Below are 19013 nucleotides of genomic sequence, written 5' to 3'. Positions count from 1 at the left end.
TCTTTATTCTTAAAAAAAAGTGACTCCTTTGGCATCTAAAGACACTGAAAAACACACATAGTATTGTCCCCAAAGGTTTTCTTATCATAATTTATAGATGACTCTTTAGATTTAACTATTGGTATTTTATATAAAATCCTAATATAATAAAATACAATGTTACGCAAATAAGTAGGACTGAATGTACTTCATTTGATATATCAAAACCTAAGTGCGTGAAGGGTACAATATTTTAATTTGAAAGTTAACATTTCAATGTTATTAATACCTGATTAACTACATCACACTTTAAAAAAAAAATTATACAATTTTTAAAGGTTACAGTCCATTTACGTTTCTTACAAAATTTTGGCTATATTCCCCATGTTGTACAATACATCCTTGAGCCTATCTTACACCCATAAGTTTGTATCTCCCACACCGTCACCCCTATATTGCCCTCCCTCCTACTGGAAACCACTAGGTTGTTCTCTATATCTGTGAGTCTGCTGCTTTTTTGTTCTATTCACTAGTTTGTTGTATTTTTTAGATTCCACACATAAGTGATTACATACAGTACTTTTCTTTCTCTGACTTATTTCACTTAGCACAATGCTTTTCAAGTCCATCCATGTTGCTGCAAATGGCAAAATTTCATTCTTTTTTTATCACTGAATAGTATTCCATTACATATATATATGTATATACATACATATATATGTGTGTGTATATCACATCTTCTTGATCCATTCATCTGTTGATGGGCACTTAGGTTGCTTCCATATCTTGGTAATTGTAAATAATGCTGCTATGAACATTATGGTGCATATATCTTTTCAAATTAGTGTTTTGGTTTTTCGGATATGTACCCAGGAGCGGCACTGCTGGGTCATATGGTAGTTCTATTTTTAGTTTTTTTGAGAAACCTCCATATTGTTTTCCACAGTGGCTCCACCAATTTACATTTCCACCAACAGTGTACAAGGGTTCCCTTTTCTCTACATCCTCGCCAACATTTGTTATTTGTGTTCTTTTTGATGATAGCCATTTTGACAGGTTTGAGGTGATACCTCACTGTGGTTTTAGTTTGCATTTGCCTGATGATTAGTGGTGTTGAGCATCTTTTCATGTGCCTGTTGGCCATCTGCATTTCTTCTTTGAAAATATGTCTATTCAATTCTGCCCATTTTTAAATGTTGAGTTGTATGATTTGCCTTGATCAAATTTATCAAAGGGAGCAGTGGAAGGAGCTCAAGTACCAAACTGCTGATGACTGTAAATGTCAGATTAAGGAGTCTGAACTCATACATTATGGATTATTGAAGAAAAAGGATTAATCGTCTAACAAATGAAAGTCCAGGACCAGATGGCGTCACAGGTGAATTCTATCAAACATTTAGAGAAGAGCTAACACTGATCCTTCTCAAACTCTTCCAAAATATTGCAGAGGAAGGAACACTCTCAAACTCATTCTATGAGGTCACCATTACCCTGATACCAAAACCAGACAAAGATACTACAAAAAAAGAAAATTACAGACCAATATCACTGATGAATATAGATGCAAAAATCCTCAACAAAATACTAGCAAACAGAATCCAATGACACATTAAAAGGATCATACACCATGATCAAGTGGGATTTATCCCAGGGATGCAAGGATTCTTCAATATATGCAAATCAATCATTGTGATACACCATATTAACAAACTGAAGGTTAAAACCATATGATCATCTCAATAGATGCAGGAAAAGCTTTTGACAAAATTCAACACCCATTTATGATAAAAACTCTCCAGAAAGTGGGCATAGAGGGAACCTACCTCAAAATAATAAAGGCCATATACGACAAACCCACAGCCAACATCATTCTCAATGGTGAAAAACTGAAAACATTTCCTCTAAGATCAGGAACAAGACAAGGATGTCCACTCTCACCACTATTATTCAACATAGTTTTGGAAATCCTAGCCATGGCAATCAGGGAAGAAAAAGAAATAAAAGGAATACAAATTGGAAAAGAAGAAGTAAAACTGTCACTGTTTGCAGATGACATGATACTATACATAGAGAATCCTAAAGATGCCACCAGAAAACTACTAGAGCTAATCAATGAATTTGGTAAAGTTGCAGGATACAAAATCAATGCACAGAAATCTCTTGCATTCCTATACACTAATGATGAAAAATCTGAAAGAGAAATTAAGGAAACACTCCCATTTACCATTGCAAAAAAAAGAATAAAATACTTAGGAATAAACCTGTCCAGGGAGACAAAAGACCTGTATGCAGAAAACTGTAAGACACTGATGAAAGAAATTAAAGATGATACCAACAGATGGAGAGATATACCATGTTCTTGGATTGGAAGAATCAATATTGTGAAAATGACTATACTACCCAAAGCAATCTACAGATTCAATGCAGTCCCTATCAAATTATCAATGGCATTTTTTACAGAACTAGAACAAAAAATCTGAAAATTTGTATGGAAACACAAAAGACCCCGAATAGACAAAGCAGTCTTGAAGGAAAAAAATGGAGCTGGAGGAATCAGACTCCCTGGCTTCAGACTATAGTACAAAGCTACAGTAATCAAGACAATATGCTACTAGCACAAAAACAGAAACATAGATCAATGGAACAAGATAGAAAGCCCAGATAAACCCACGCACCTATGGTCAACTAATCTATGACAAGGGAGGCAAGGATATAGAATGGAGAAAAGACAGTCTCTTCAATAAGTGGTGCTGGGAAAACTGGACAGCTACATGTAAAAGAATGAAATTAGAACACTCCCTAACACCATACACAAAAATAAGCTCAAAATGGATTAGAGACCTAAATGTAAGACCGGACACTATAAAACTCTTAGAGGAAAACATAGGAAGAACACTCTTTGACATAAATCACAGCAAGATCTTTTTGGATCCACCTCCTAGAGTAATGGAAATAAAAACAAAAATAAACAAATGGGACCTAATGAAACTTAAAAGCTTTTGCACAGCAAAGGAAACCATAAACAAGACAAAAAGACAACCTTCAGAATGGGAGAAAATATTTGCAAATGAATCAACGGACAAAGGATTAATCTCCAAAATATATAAACAGCTCATGCAGCTCAATATTAAAAAAATAAACAACCCAATCCAAAAATGGGCAGAAGACCTAAATAGACATTTCTCCAAAGAAGACATACATACAGATGGCCAAGAAGCACATGAAAAGCTGCTCAACATCACTAATTATTAGAGAAATGCAAATCAAAACTACAGTGAGGTATCACCTCACACCAGTTAGAATGGGCATCATTAGAAAATCTACAAACAACAAATGCTGGAGAGGGTGTGGAGAAAAGGGAACCCTCTTGCACTGTTGGTGGGAATGTAAATTGATACAGCCACTATGGAGAACTGTATGGAGGTTCCTTAAAAAACTAAAAATAGAATTACCATATGATCCAGCAATCCCACCACAGGGTATATACCCAGAGAAAACCATAATTCAAAAAGACACATGCACCCCAATGTTCATTGCAGCACTATTTACAATAGCCAGGTCATGGAAGCAACCTAAATGCCCATCGACAGACGAATGGATAAAGAAGATGTGGTACATATATACAATGGAATATTACTCAGCCATAAAAAGGAATGAAATTGGGTCATTTGTTGAGACGTGGATGGATCTAGAGACTGTCATACAGAGTGAAGTAAGTCAGAAAGAAAAAACAAATATCGTATATTAACGCATACATGTGGAATCTAGGAAAATGGTACAGATGAACCGGTTTGCAGGGCAGAAATTGAGACACAGATGTAGAGAACAAACATATGGACACCAAGGGAGGAAAGCAGCGGGGGGGTGGTGGTGGTGGTGTGATGAATTGGGCGATTGGAATTGACAAGTATACACTGATGTGTATAAAATGGATGACTAATAAGAACCTGCTGTATAAAAAAATAAATAAAATGAAAGCATAAAAAAAGAAATTAATCTAGGTGTGTGTGTGTTTGTGTGTTTGTTAGATTATAACAGGTAAAGCTTGGAGAGAAAGGACAAAGTTAAGAAACAATTATTGTATTTGAGGCATGGAATGACAGGCTCCTGGCTGAGAAGATTTAGAGTAGATAAAGAAAGCAACATAAGTGCAATAGGCATTATGTGATAAACAGTGATTGAGTGGCTATTAAGAGAAAGCTAAAACACATTAGTGAAGCTGCCTACTAAAGGTATAAAAAGGAAAACAGAAGGATAAAAATGGAAGGGAAGGGCTTCCCTGGTGGTGCAGTGGTTAAGAATCCACACGGGTTCGAGCCCTGGTCCGGGAAGATCCCACATGCTGCAGAGCAACTAAGCCCGTGCGCCACAACTACTGAGCCTGTGCTATAGAGCCTGTGAGCCACAACTACTAAGCCCGCGTGCCTAGAGCCCATGCTCCGCAACAAGAGAAGCCACCGCAATGAGAAGCCTGCGCACCGTAACTAAAGAGTAGCCCCCGCTCGCCACAACTAGAGAAGGCCCACTCACAGCAATGAAGACCCCACGCAGCCAAAGATAAATAGATAAATAAATTTATTTTTAGAAAATGGAAGGGAGGAGAAAAAAATAATTTTTCAAGTATGAGAGACATTGTCTTCTACAAACAACATAAAAAAAATACAAAGTAATGAAAAGACGGTTTAGCAGATTCACATAATAAGGAAATAAATTAGTAATAATTCAGCAGGCAGTTGTTGAGCATACCTAAAGATAGGATTGTTCTGTGCTCGAGAATTCAAAGCTAAATAAGATACAGAATACAGTCTCTGAATTCAAATTGCTTACACTTTACTGCAGGAAGACAGACAAAATAGAAAAATTCAAGATAATAGGGTAAGTTAATCAAGAGTCAAATGCATGATGCCATAGGGAAGTATAAACACAACATAATAAGGCTTTCTTAATAATTTACTATAGGTGATAAGACCTCTTGTTGTTTATGATTTTTTATAACATATGGAAAAAAATACTTTCTTTTACTGAGTCATTCAACAAATGTTTATTGAGTACCTACTATGTGCCAGGCATTTAGGATTAGAGAACAAAATTGACGTGATTCCTTCCCTTATGGAATGTATAGTCCATACTGTGAAAGATAAAAGCAAGTAAACAGGTGATTACAACAGTATTATAATTGGGGAGATAGTGTTAAGAAAACACAAAGGAGGGAACCTACTTGGAGAAAGTGAAGTAAGACCTAAGGATGAGTAGAAGTCACCCAGGGGGTGAGATGTGTTGCAGAGAATCTATAGGGGAGTAAGGCAAGAGTCTTTAAAGCAGAGGATATAGACGTGCAAAGGTCTGGAGTCAAGAGAGAGAAAACAGCCTGTGTTCAATTAACTGAAATTGTTCAATATACTTCTAGTGTAGTTTAGTGTGAGCTAAGGGTGAAGTGTCAGAGTGGGGACTGGGTAGGTAGGTTTTAGCAAGGAATGAAGCTGGAGAGGTTGGAAGGATCCAGATCATATATTGCTTCATAGTCATTTGAATTCTGAACATTTTGCTGAGAGCAGTTTTAAGCAAGGAAATGACATTCTCAAATTTGTGTCCTACTTTATAAGATCACTCTGGCTACACTATGGAGAATGGGTTAGAGAGGCACAAGATTAGAGGCAGAAAGTCCAACTTAGGAAGGTCCAGGATATCTGCAGCTGGAGACAGTTTGGAGAAAAATGACTAGATTTTTTGAAATTTACAGGCTAGAATCAAGAGAAACAGGTTTGAGGGTTTAGTTCCAGAGCCTAGAGTCTGATGTTCCTCGGAGGCATTTTAACAGTCACTGTGAGGTGGCTGAAGGCTAGTCCTTCCAAGTTCCCTTGTGCTAGCAGTGGCCATGTAACACAGTTCTAGCCAGTGAGTCTGGATGGTACCACCACTTCCTCCTTACTGCCCTGAATACAAAGTTGTAGCAGCCCTCTTGTGACCCTGAGGGAAAGGCCAAATGAATTGCTAAAATGACAACCCTGATAATGATGAGCCACTTAATCAATCCCAGCTGCCATCTAACTTTCAGATGCTTTGTATACACAGATACTTAATTTCCTACTTATTGGTTGGGTTTATTACTTACAGCTGAAAAACACCTAAAATACATGCAATTTGAAGATTTCCAGGACAGTGAGATATATGGGTCTGCAGTAAAGCTGGCTGGAAGACTGGGGAACTTCAGGAATCATCAGCATATAAATGGCAACTAAATTTGAAGAAGTGGATGAGGTAACCCTGGAAGTGCAAGAAGCACACAGAGGGGCAAAGTCAGAACCCTTAAAAACACCAATATTTAAAAGTTAGGGAAGGAAAGAGGAGGCGGTTGCGATAAAGTGTTCAAAGATGTAGGAAAAAGAATACCAGGAAGCTGGTGTCACAGAAGCCAAGCATGGAGAGCTTTCAAAAGAAGGGAGGCCAATACCCAGTAAGGTGCTGCTGAGAAGAGCTTTCTTCTCTTGGTTACCTCCTACTTAGCTCTCACAAATCTCAAATTATACAGTATTCTCTGGGAACTCTCTGACCCCCCAAGATCCCTCCTATGTGTCCCTGTAGCTCTAGGCACTTGTTTCATCTTCTCACGCTGTGCTGTAATTGCTTGTTTAATGTCTATCTCTGCCTTTCTCCCCCGTGCCATACCACAAGGCTGTAATTAAACTCTGAGGGGGCAGAAATCAGTGTCTGTCTTATTCATATTTGCACCCCCAATTCCTAGCACAGTACCTGGTACACAGCAGGCTCTTGGAAGGTTTTGTAAGATCAGGGACCCAACACTGTAGGAAAATTCTGAAGAGGGGACCCAGGAAGAAAAACGCTATGCAAATAGGATGAAACACTATGATTATTGGGATGTTAATTGTTTGGTGCTAGAAGACTGTGTGAAAGGGGAGAAATGAAGGAGAGATGGTGGTGGGTCTTAGCTCTGGTGATTTAAAAGGTTGGAAAGATACTGGTGCAAATGTAGGAGATAGACGTAAACCCAAAGAACAGAGCTCGAGCCTCTCAGCTGCTTGGAGGCAAGGACCTATGGTGTTACGCTTTCCTTGCCCAGTCTCTTTCTCTAGACTGTAAATTCCTCGAGGGCAGGGGTCGTAATATCAGTGTCTGAAATTAAGGGGTGCTCAATAAATGTTTAATGAATATAGTATATCTCTGTTTCCCCAGTGCCTACCACAATGCCCGGTACCCGGATGGTGCTCAATAAAAGGCTACTGAACGAAAGGCTAGCTGGGCTTCGGGTGCAGATGAAGCGGGAGGGCGACCAAGTCACGACATAAGTGCGCCCAGGTAAGGAGAGAGAGTGGGTCTCCAGACAGGTTGGGCACCACCTTCGCTGCCCTTCGTTTTGCATACCTCCCTCCACCTCTCCATCACGCGAGCCCTGTACGCGAAGCACTCGGAGGACAAAGTAACACACCTCTCCCGGGTGACTCCGAACAAATCACTCCTTCCCGACCTCAGACCTGCCCAACCTGCTTACCAGACGGCCGGCAGTCCGGCTCCAGGTCCTCAGCACACGCACTGCAGCCATCTTACTCCGGAAATGACCATTGCTCTGAGGTTGGAGGAGTTGCCTGCGCGGGGGACCTATTGGGAGCCGGGAAACGAGCCTTCCCCTGAGGCCTGAGCGGCCAATGGAGAGCGAAGGAACGAGCCTCCCACCCAACAGCCAATCAGGGAGCGGGGCGGGGCTGAGATAACCCTGGGGGTGGGGTGGGAAAGCCCTGCGGAGGGGGAGGAGAGACAAGTGGGGAGGAGGGCTGCCCAAATTTAGTTTCAGGGACAAAGTTGGGTAAGGCACTGCTGTGTAAGTACATAGGCGCCAACGATCATCTTTTCAGTGCAAGTAATGGGAGAGACGGAGTATGTTAAGGAAACAAAGGAAGGGCACTCACCTGGAGAAATTTACGTTGAAGTAAGATCTGAGGGGTAAGTAGGAGAAAGCAAAAACAAAGACAAAAACCTTCCTTCAGCTTGTATTGAAACCGCTTGATTACAGAAAATGGGACATTTCTATACTTTGTAGCAAGGATCTGTACCGCTAGTTGAGTCAAGTCTATACTGGAATACTTCCCAATAACGGGCATTTCTTACTCGCATTGTGTTCTTGGTTACCGAAACTGGCTTTTCGATTTTTTTTTTTTTTTCATGGAAGATAAACAAGGTTACCATAACGTCTAAGATAAATGTCATCAACATTATCTTTCCTTTTTAGGGAATCTGTCAGATGTAGCTGCCCAGCACGTGCAATATATGTCAGACATACTACCTTTATTTATTTGCCTCTTGGGGAAAGGTCAAATTGAGGTCAGTGGAACTGGTAAAGAAAAGATCAGAGCTTTAATGGTCAATCCTCCTCACAGCAACTAAGAAACAAATTTCTAGAAATGTCCAGGATATTTGTCTGTTCTTCCTCTTATAAGGGAATGAACATCTGTACAGATGTCTAAAGAATTACAGAGAACAAAACCGGAACAAAGACAAAATCATAAATTCTCAACACCTGAAGATTAGTGGTCATAAAACAAAATCTCAGGTACTTCACAAATTCACTGTCTGATATTACTCAAACTCACACTTTTTATTTTGCCTTATTTGCCTTTCAGTGTATTTCACACACACACACACACACACACACACACACACACACAAACTGTAAGCAATAAATTTAAATCATTACCTTTATAAGAAAACCTGGGATAGTCAAAGAACTTTGATTTTTTTTAACTTTCCCACTAACAAAACATTTTATAGGCACCAATAATATATTTCATAATAATACATGCATGTGTTTGTATAAAAAGATTAAGTAGCTGTGCCTTTGAATTGTTTCCTTCCCAAAGCCCCTATACTACCTTCTTCCTCTTAACTTTCCCTTTGACTCTACCTTCTCCTAAGAAAATGTGTAGTTTACTTCTTTTCTTTTATACTCTTTACCTCAACATGATTACTGCTTCCAAATCCAGTATGGTATGTTTCCTTATCCTTCCTTCCAACATCAAGAGATATGCCACATATTCACTAGTTAATCCTTTCACTTGAGCTCAAAGGAGCCAAATAACCCATTTCTTCTCTTTTTAAAAATTTAATTGAGGAAATTCCCTAGTGGTTAGGATTCCGAGCTTCCACTGCAGGGGGCCTGGGTTTGGTCCCTGGTGGGGGAACTAAGATCCCACAAGCTGCGCCAGTGCGGCCAAAAAATAATAATAATAATAATTGAATGATTGATTGTTTCCTGGCAATTCTACTCTTAGGTATCTACCCAAGAGAAATAAAAACATATGTCCACATAAAGACTAGTACAAGAATGTTCTTAACAGCCTTATTTATATTAGCCAAAAACTAGAAACAGCCCAAATGTCCTCCATACGTAAATGAATAAACAAACTGTGGTGTATTCATATAATGGAATATTATTCATCACTAACCATGACTGAAGTAATGATACATGCTTTAACATGAATGAACCTCAAAAATATTATGCTAAGTAAAAGGAGCCAGGTCCAAAAGGTCACATATTGCCTGATTCCATTTGTATGGAATGTCCAGAGAAGGCAAATCTATAGAGACAGAAAGCAGATTAGTGGTTGCCTGGCACTGGGGGTAAGAATGGGGAATGACTGCAAAGGGGCAAGAGAAAGATTTTTGTGAACAATTCGGAGATTTTTAGTATATTTACAAAGTTGTAAAACCGTTACCACCGTCTAATTCCAGACCATTTTCATCACCTCCCAAAAGAAACCCCATGCCCATTAGCAATCAATTCCCATTCTGGAACTCCCTCCCACCCCTGAGTCCCTGATACTACTAGTCTGTTTTCAGCCTCTATAAATTTACCTGTTCTGGACATTTCATATAAATGGAATCATATAATATGTGGCTTTTATGACTAGCTAATGTTCTCAAGCTTCATCTATTTTACACATGTATCGGTGCTTTATTCCTTTTTATGGCCGAATAATATTTCATTTTGCAGATATAAATATTTTCGTTTATCCACTCATCAGTCGATAGATGTTTGGGTTGTTTCCACTTTGGGGCTATTGTGAATGCTGCTATGAACATTAATGTACAAGTTTTTGCGTAGACATGTGTTTTATTTTTCTTGGGTGTATACCTAGGAGTCGAATTGCTGGGTTGCACGATAAGCCTATGTTTAATTCTTTGAGGAACTGCCAGACTGTTTTCAAAGGTGGCTGCACCATTTCACATTCTCACTAGCAGTGTATGAAGGTCCTGGTTCCTTCACATCCTCATCAACTCTTGTTATTGTCTGTCTTTTTCATTATAACCATGCGAGTGGATATAAAGTGATATTGAAACGGAGCAGGACCCTATGGTCCTTGCCCCCCGCCCCCCATATCCTCAGCCTGCCTTTTGTCTATGGAAAAACTTTAGCCAAAGAATAAGTTTAATCAGAGAAGTGAGAAAATGCAGAAACAAAGGAAAACAGTCAAAGGAGACCAAATAATAATAGTTTAATCATTAAGCATAGTCAAGGACCTTTAGTTCCTCCTTAAGGGCTATAGATAATATTCTGGGCCATATCCTGTGAGCTGTTTTGCAGCTACTGAAGCCCCCACCAGGTGGAGGAGGATGACTACATGATGACCGAACTGAAGCCGTGACATAAGCTGCCACAGTTCTGAGAACTGGCCTCAAAGAAATGGGAACAAACCCTGGAACTAAAGATTAATCAGTAATCTTGAAACAACCGAGTTGATGTTGATCAGATCACCACATTACTTACTTCAAGATGACCGTCAGAACTGACTGTGCTGTTCTGCTCCCTCCTTCTGCCTATACAGCCCTGAAACTCCCCTCTAAAAGCCCCTGTCCCCTGAGCAACAATCAGGAGTTGGTTCTCTTGCAGGAGTCCACCCTCTCCCCCGGTTGCAGGCCTCCGAAATAAAGCAACCTTTCCTTTCCTACCAACACTTGCCTCTCAAGAGTTGGGAGAATTATCTTTCAAGCGGCGTTCAGTAACAATATTTCGTTGTGATTTTGATTTGGGTTTCCCTAATGACGAATGATGCTGAACATCTTTTCATGTGCTTATTGGCCATTTGTATACCTTCTCTGGAGAAATGTCTATTCAAATCCTTTGCCCATTTAAAAATTGGGTTATCTTTTTATTTTGGCATTGTAATAGTTCTTTATGTATTCTAGATACTAGACTCATCAGATATATGACTTAAAAATATTTTCTCCCATTCTTTAGTTTGTCTTTTCACTTTCCTGATAGTAACCTTTGAAGCACAAAAGTTTTTTAATTAAATTGAAGTCCAATTTATTTTTAAAAAATTGTTTGTGCTTCAGGTGTTATAGCTCAGAAACCATCAACTAATCCAAGGTTATGAAGATTTACATCTATATCGTCTTCTAAAAGTTTTATAGTTTTAGCTCTTACATTTAGGGCTTTGACCCATTTTGAGTTAACTTTTAAAATATGGTGGGAGATATTTAAGTCTTTAAATCATCTTGAGATGGTTTTTGTGTATGGTGTGAAATACAAATCCAACTTCATTTTTCTTATGGTTAACCTATTGTTTCCACACCATAAACTGAAGAGTTCTTCTTTTCCCACTGATCTGCCATCTCATCTGTCAAAGAAATCAGTTTAAGGGCTCTAAGTAATCTATTTATCACTGTACCAATTTCACATTATCTTAATTACTTTAGCTTCATAGAAATTCTGGGTTTTCAGAGGACAAGTACCCTTCACCTCATTCTTTTTAAATTATTCTTGCACTTTTGTTCTTTCATATAAATTTTAGAATTGTCTTGTCAGGCTCCTTAAAAAAGTACTGTGGGCATTTGATTGGAATTTTATTGAAACTATATTTTCAATAATATATCTAAAGATTCTTTGAGGTTTTCTTTTTTCAACTTTTTATTTTATATGGGAGTACAGTTGATTAACAATGTTGTGTTAGTTGCAGGTGTACAACAAAGTGATTCAGTTATACATATACATGTATCTATTCTTTTTCAAATTCTTTTCCCAATTAGGTTGTTACAGAATATTGAGCAGAGTTCTCTGTGCTATACAGTAGGTCCTTGTTGGTTATCTATTTTAAATAGAGCTGTGTGTATATATCAATCCCAAACTCCCTAACTATCCCCCCCCCACCATAAGTTCATTCTCTAAGTCTGTGAGTCTGTTTCTGTTCTGTAAATAAGTTCATTTGTATCATTTTTAAAGATTCCGCATATAAGCAATATCATATGATATTTCTCTTTCTCTGTCTGACTTACTTCACTCAGTATGACAATCTCTAGGTCCAACCATGTTGCTGCAAATGGCATTATTTCTATGTAGGTAATCATATCACCAGTGAATAATGATGGTGTTGTTTTTGTCTGTCCAGTCTTGTGTCTTTCATCTCTTTCTTGTAAAATCTGACTAGACTTCCATCATCTGTTGAAAAGAAGCCATAACTGTGGGCATTACTATCTTGTTTTGATTTTAAAAGGTGTCATGTTTTACCATTATTTACTGTTATTAAGAATGAACTTTGCTGTAGAGTTTTCCAGATGTCCTTAATCAGGTTAAGGGAGTTTACATTTATTCCTAGGTTCATTTGCTTTTGTTTTATCATAAATAGATCTTGATTTTTTTTCAAATGCTTTTTCTTCATCTATTAATGGGATCTTAGGTTTTTGATATATCATCATAACATTTTTCCAATGTTAGAATGATATTCAATCCCAATTTGATCATACTGTATAGTATTTCATAAACGTTGTTGGATTTATTTGTTAATATTTTGATTGATCCTGGTGCATCTGAATTTATAAAATTTATAAATTTTTCTTCTCCATGTCATCTTTGTCTGCTTTTGGTATCAGAGATTGGGTAAAGTATATGCATTCCCAGGGCTTTCTCTGTTACAAAAGTGGTGGAATGTTGGGATTAGGAGACAATTGTGTTCACATCAGAGCACCACGGTTCATATCACAGTATGCTAGTTAACTGTGTGGCAAATTGTTTAACACATGCAGCTGTAAATCAGAGTAAAAACAGTAAGTACTTCAGCAGGTTGTGAATGCATGCAGTGGCTAAGTGCTCAATAAATGTTGACTATTATTTTTATGATTTATCATATTCTAATTGCTGCTTCCTCTTTATTTAACTGTAAGATAAGTACAGTACATTATTATCATTAAGAAGAATGACATTATAATTTATCACTTCTCAGTCTCTACTATATACTTCCAATAACTTCGAGGCAGAAAATACCTTACTCTTCTTTGCTTACCTAGAGGCTTGCATAGGATTTGGTACTCAGTTAAGGTAGGAACTGAACCACAAGCGGAATCAAGAAGCGGGTTGTCGTTCCTACCCTCCTCTGAGGTGAATTACGTTAGTGGCACTGTTCATTTCAGTCATAAACTTGCACTCATTCTCGGACAAGGTGGCATAACTTTGGCTTTTTTGAGCATTATATTACTGATTCTGATTCTGTCCTTTTCCACTCATCCCCAAATAAATGGTGTCTAGCAGAAGAAAAAGAGATAATACTCTACACACACACACACGGAGAACGAGAGGCTCATGGGTATCATCAATGCACCAGGGACACACATTTCAAGGGACAGGCTGCAGAGGAGGCAAACCCTACCAGAGAGGGTGGTCGGTGCATTGCAGGGACCTTTCCTACATCTTCAGCTCTAAGAGTCTCCAGTTCTGGGTACGGCAGCATCCCCGAGAAAACAGAGATAAACGCAGATGCTTGCACAAGCCTGCGAGACAACTGGAGGATCCGACTAGAGTTGAAAGGGAGGCTTTCGGCAATCTGTGCGTTTTGCTGTGTTCAGGGCGCAAGCCTTCCAGGGACACATTTCCTACGACGCTCCAGGGAACCTCCCCGGCCACCACCCCTCCTGCTGGACAGCTTCCGATTTGCCGGAATTTTGTGGGCGCCGCCTCTTTAAGCGCCGCGCGGCGCGCATGCGCCCTGGCTGTGGGCCGGGCGAACCCGGCTTCTGCACGCAGAGCAGCTTGGTTTGGGTTGGGCGTTCCCGGAGCCGGCGCGTTCTCCGCATTTACGCGGAGCCCCGCGGCCCCGAGGGAGGACTGAGCCTCCGGAGCTGCGAGGCAGGAGCCCGCGTCTCCTCTTCCTCCCGCTCGGGCCGAGGCTGAGTCGCGGTTGGCCCGGCCCCAGGACGCCCCCCATGGCGGGCCCGCGGGTCGAGGTGGACGGCAGCATCATGGAAGGGGTGAGTGCCGAGCCCGAGGCCTGGCGGGTTGCGGCTGCCGCCCGGGGTGCGGCACAGAGCTTGCCCATCTGATGTTCTCTCTCTTCTCTCCGCACCAGGGCGGGCAGATCTTGAGGGTGTCTACGGCTCTGAGCTGCCTCCTGGGCCTCCCCTTGCGGGTGCAGAAGATCCGAGCAGGCCGCAGCACGCCGGGCCTTAGGTAAATCGGGGAGCCAGGCGGCGGGACTGGAGGGTGGAGAGCGGGCTGGGGGCTCGGGGCGGGGGACAGGCCATTGGGGGATGGGGGACGGGTCTTGGGGCTGGGAATCTGGAGCCCGACGGTGATGCTGGGAAGATCCGCCGGCCCCAGGGTTGAGGACTCTGCAGCTGGGCCGCCCGGGCCGCGGGACGGTGTTCAGGGCTGGGCGGTTAGCCGTAGCCGGGCTTGTGTGCCCTTGAAAGTTTCAAGGGGCAAGTTCAGAAAATAGGCCCATGTTTTCTCTATTTGGCTAGAGTTGTCTCGTTTCCTAATGAGTTATCTTTTAAACGGTTTCCCCACCTCATCGGGCATTCCAAGTACCCGGAGAGCTCGTAGCAGCGGGCAAGGTAGATCAGGGCAGAACAGGCTCTAGGGCCGGAGGAAACCCCACTTTTTAACCAGTGCATTTTCTGCTGCCGCACGTTTTAGTCTCATAAGGACCCTGAGATGTGTCATTCCAGCTTTCATTCAGACCTCTAGGAAGCTGTGGATATGACCAGGATTATCAGTTGTAGGAGAGGGGAAAATGTTGACAGTTGACCTTGTTTCTTCTGTCTGGGAAGCTAGGCATGCCACTATTTTAAGTGTCAGGTATATGCACCCGTTAGAAGAGGACCCAGGGGGAAGACAGACTGATTCCTTGTACTTGTATTTTGTATATATTTCATTCTAATGGATCAGCTATCTCTTAGTCTTTTATCCACATTCCATGTTGAAATTATTAAAAGGCAATTACTGATATGTGTGAACAGTAATTCTCTGTCACAGCAGTAGTTTGCAGTAACCCATTTCACCAATAGGGCAATTAATTCATTAAGGCTGTGTGAGGTATTTTATTAGTTTGCTAGGGCTGCCATAACAAAATACCACAGACTAGGTGGCCTAAACAACAGAAATTTATTTTTGCACAATTCTGGAGGCTGGAAGTCCAAGATCAAGGTGCTGGTAGGGTTGGTTTCCTCTGAGGGCCATAAGGGAAGATTCTGTTTCAGGCCTCGCCCCTTGGCTTGGAGGTGACCCATCTCTTGCCCCCTCTTCCCATGCTCATCCCTCTGTGCATGTGCACCCCTGGTATGTCCTAATCTTCTCTTTTTATAAGGACACCAGTGAGGATGGGTTACAGCTCACTCTAACTGCCTCTTTTAACATAATCATCTCTTCAGAGGCCCTATTTCTAAATACAGTCCCATTGTGAGGTACTTCAACATATGAATTTTAGAGGAACACAGTTCAGCCCATGCAGGTATCATAGATTATTCAGTGAAATGCAAGTGAGACTAGTGGCACTTAGATAGTTTTATTAGTTTTCCTCTTTTGCATACTTCTAATTTGCAACAATATTATCAGCATATATGTTTATAGTTAAAATAACTGGTCTGGAAGGAACCCTTAAAATAATGCCTACCAGCAGGTAGTCTACGTGCATAAAAAGCCAAAAGGAAGCTCTGGCACTTACTATGGTTAGAGCTTGCTGTTTCCTTGCCATTGAAGTTTTGCAAATGTGTCATAAAAAGTGGGGATATAGGCAGTCTGAATGCACACGTTTTGATGCAGTATTATGACCTGAAGGCCTCAGCATTTATCTGGACTGGAAATGATTCGAGATTTCTGTGATGGGCAACTGGAGGGGGCAGAAATCGGCTCAACAGAAATAATGTTTACGCCAGAGAAGATCAAAGGTGGAGTCCACACAGCAGATACCAAGACAGCAGGGTATGTGTCACTTACATTCCATTGAAGTATGGGTTTCGGAATTAGACCTGGATGCACATGCAGGTACTACCACTTACTGGACAAGTGGCTTAACCTCTTTGAAGCTGTAGTTTCCTCACTTTTAAAATGGAGATCAAACACTTACCTTTTAGGGTTAGAGACTGTGTAAAGTTTCGGATACCTTATTGCTTCCTAATTGTAGCTATTGCTCTACCTATCTAGAATTTTCTCACATGTGTAGTATAACATATTTGTTTCTTTAGTTTTATTACTTAGAAAATGAATATCTGAAAACAACTGTAGTTTCATGCTCTATAGTGATAGTAGTCTTTGTGGTATAGCATATTTAGTTCTTGGCTTACAGCAAATTATGAGCCATCTTCTACTTTTAGTCTAGGTATTTTTGTTATCTTTTAATAGATACTTATACAGCCCTATTTAGAAGTTTTTATATATGATCTTGGCTTTTTCTCCCTATTGAAAACTGGATATTTAACAATTAAATTGAGCCTTTATCCCTTTCCAAGAATCCCTCCTTTTATTGATAAAACATGGAGAGCAATTTTTGTGTCTTCTGTGTTATTGGCTGATTGTTATTGTAAGCAGCATCCTTTTACCAAAATCCTATCCATTTACTAGGAAATTTGGTAAAGTAAGAAATAGTACTGTAAGCCCAATGCCAGTTTGTTTCAGAAATGACTGTTTCAAAAAATTATGATTTTTTTTTAGCTTAAAATGTTTAGTGATGATTGAGATTTGAGTTATAATGTGAATAGACTTCTGCTAAAAGGGGCTTGCTGCTAGGCCTAAGGTGAGGTTTGCCAAATGAGAACTTTCTTAAGGGGATTAAAGCATTTTGAGGTATCTTTATAGTCAGCTTATTATTTTGGGCCTTCTCTGGTACAAAAGGGGGGAAAAAGTTATAGTTAATCAACTGTCTAAAAATTAACTAACACAGAATCATAGAACTTTGAAGCTACAGGAGAAAAGATAGAAACCAGGTGTTCCAACCCTTCCTCCACTTTGTGAATGAGAGAGTGAAGACCCTCTGGTGTTAAGTGATTAACCAGAGCTAGAATTAGAATCTAGGCTTTCTGGCTTCTAATCCACTAGAACGTATGGGCAGTGAGTTTAAAGTTGATAATCCAGCTCCATTCAGTAGATTCAAACAAGCTTGTTCCTAGTACGAAAACACATCTTATTTATTTGAATTCTAACATTTTCACCCCTAACTGTGATTACAGTACCATGTGTTTTCTCATGTCTACCTTTGTCTTTGCAATTCCTTACTCTTCTAAAATAAAGGTTTTCTTTAGTCTTCTTAGAATCTGATTTTATTGAATGGAAGAGAGACACTTGAACTGTGTTGGGTTTCTCAGAGAATAAACAGAAGTTCAGTAGTTGTAAACCTATGGTTTATAGTAAACTGAACATTTCCTGAGCAAGGTTTTTTTCACTTGCTCCTAGGCTCAATTCCTGAGAACAGGGATTATATTGCATGCATTTTCTCTTACAATGCCTAACACATTATACAGTCAATAAATATTTACTGAGTTAATGAAATGCATTATCAGTGATAGAGACTAATTCAGTACACATGCATCATTGCTATAAGAAAGTTAAGTAAAGGCTATCTTTTGGTATGTAGAGGCTATGTTGGACTCTTTTTCAAACTACAATCTATGTTTTAATATGATTGTTTTCCCTTGACTTTGGAGAAGGGAGATAACAGCTCATTTAGGAAATCTGACTGTTTCATTTTATAAAATGCTACATATTCTATAATTATTTCTTATGATTTCTCACATTATTTGACTATAAGGACCAAACAGAGGTGAGTTATGGTAAGGATTATCTCCTTAACAGTTTTCTCCATGTAAAATATTTGGCTATCAGTCTTTGTAAAACATTACTCTATCATACCACAAATGCCACGATAGTAGGAACTGTGTCTTAATATCTGGAACGATGCCTTGTGCATGGTGGAGACTCAGATACAATCATTAGAATATTTCTAGACCTTGATGGTTTTGAATGCATTTTCATAAACTGTTACTTTTAAGAATCCTTTTATAAAAACGTTGTAGAGATGCTTTAATTAAAATTTTTTTTTTTACTTCTCTGTAACATAAAGAAAAGTGTTAGAACTTACCTAAGATCACACAGCTAATGTATTTAGTATTGGATTCAAACCCAGATTTGCTTATCATTTAAGGCCAGTTCCTTCTACTGCGAAATACTAATCGGATGTTATCATTCAGTCCCTGGAGTGTTGTTTAACTTTAAACTTGAGGGCGTGTGCCTGCCTTCTCAGTTGTCTGTGCTTCAGCTAATGGTGATATGTAGTAGTAATGTCTCTTTCTTGAGACTTTAAAAAGAAAATGCAGCTAAGCCTGTTCTGCCTTCTCCTTAGGAGTGTGTGCCTCTTGATGCAGGTCTCAATGCCCTGTGCTCTCTTCGCTGCTTGTCCATCAGAACTTCGTCTGAAAGGTGGAACTAATGCTGAAATGGCACCACAGATTGATTACACAGCCATGGTAAGGGCTTTTGTTGCTACTGATAAACTAAGATGATCTCACATAGTCTTCTGAATCTCCATTCTCTATTTAAATATATCCTGAGTGTTTTTGTGTACATAGCTGTTTAATTTCTTAATGGTGTCTGGTTCTGTTGTGGGAGAGGATGATTATTTTAGATTGTGTGTTGTATCTTAGAACTGTGCTCATAGCGAATTCTTTAAAAAGCCTCAGTTATTATATACATTATATTACTTATAATGTATATATATTATATTGCTTATCATATAAGTCTGTTATTTTCTGAATACAGGGAT

The 19013-nt window shown here is 39.7% G+C and overlaps 2 protein-coding genes and 1 long non-coding RNA gene across 7 annotated transcripts in view; 1 reads left to right on the top strand and 2 right to left on the bottom strand.

The window, feature by feature from the left end:
• DBT (dihydrolipoamide branched chain transacylase E2) overlaps positions 1–7593 on the bottom strand; it is a 45520-nt gene extending 37927 nt beyond the window's left edge. The window contains exon 1 of one of the 2 annotated variants that reach the window (XM_082385386.1): positions 7487–7593. In XM_082385386.1, the coding sequence (XP_082241512.1) occupies positions 7487–7537 (51 nt within the window). In that variant the 5' untranslated portion in view covers positions 7538–7593. The remainder of the gene's footprint in view (positions 1–7486) is intronic. The other variant, XM_082385388.1, reaches the window with a different exon arrangement.
• The window catches only part of LOC309626461, a 200530-nt gene that overhangs the window by 54536 nt on the left and 126981 nt on the right, over positions 1–19013 (bottom strand). The gene's annotated exons all lie outside the window — the stretch shown is intronic.
• RTCA (RNA 3'-terminal phosphate cyclase) overlaps positions 7796–19013 on the top strand; it is a 29071-nt gene continuing 17853 nt past the window's right edge. Inside the window, exons 1-4 of one of the 4 annotated variants that reach the window (XM_082385922.1) lie at positions 7796–7935; positions 14328–14428; positions 16022–16180; positions 18594–18717. In XM_082385922.1, coding sequence (XP_082242048.1) covers positions 16062–16180; positions 18594–18717 — 243 coding nt within the window. In that variant the 5' untranslated portion in view covers positions 7796–7935; positions 14328–14428; positions 16022–16061. Of the gene's footprint in view, positions 7936–13965; positions 14230–14327; positions 14429–16021; positions 16181–18593; positions 18718–19013 lie in introns of those variants that run through there. The other 3 variants (XM_082385921.1, XM_082385923.1, XM_082385920.1) reach the window with 3 other exon arrangements.

This window comes from Balaenoptera borealis (assembly GCF_965194805.1).
Source record: "Balaenoptera borealis genome assembly, chromosome: 1".
Lineage (NCBI taxonomy): Eukaryota > Metazoa > Chordata > Mammalia > Artiodactyla > Balaenopteridae > Balaenoptera > Balaenoptera borealis.
Note: the sequence above shows the minus strand (reverse complement) of the source record. Positions and strands in the feature narration are given on the sequence as shown.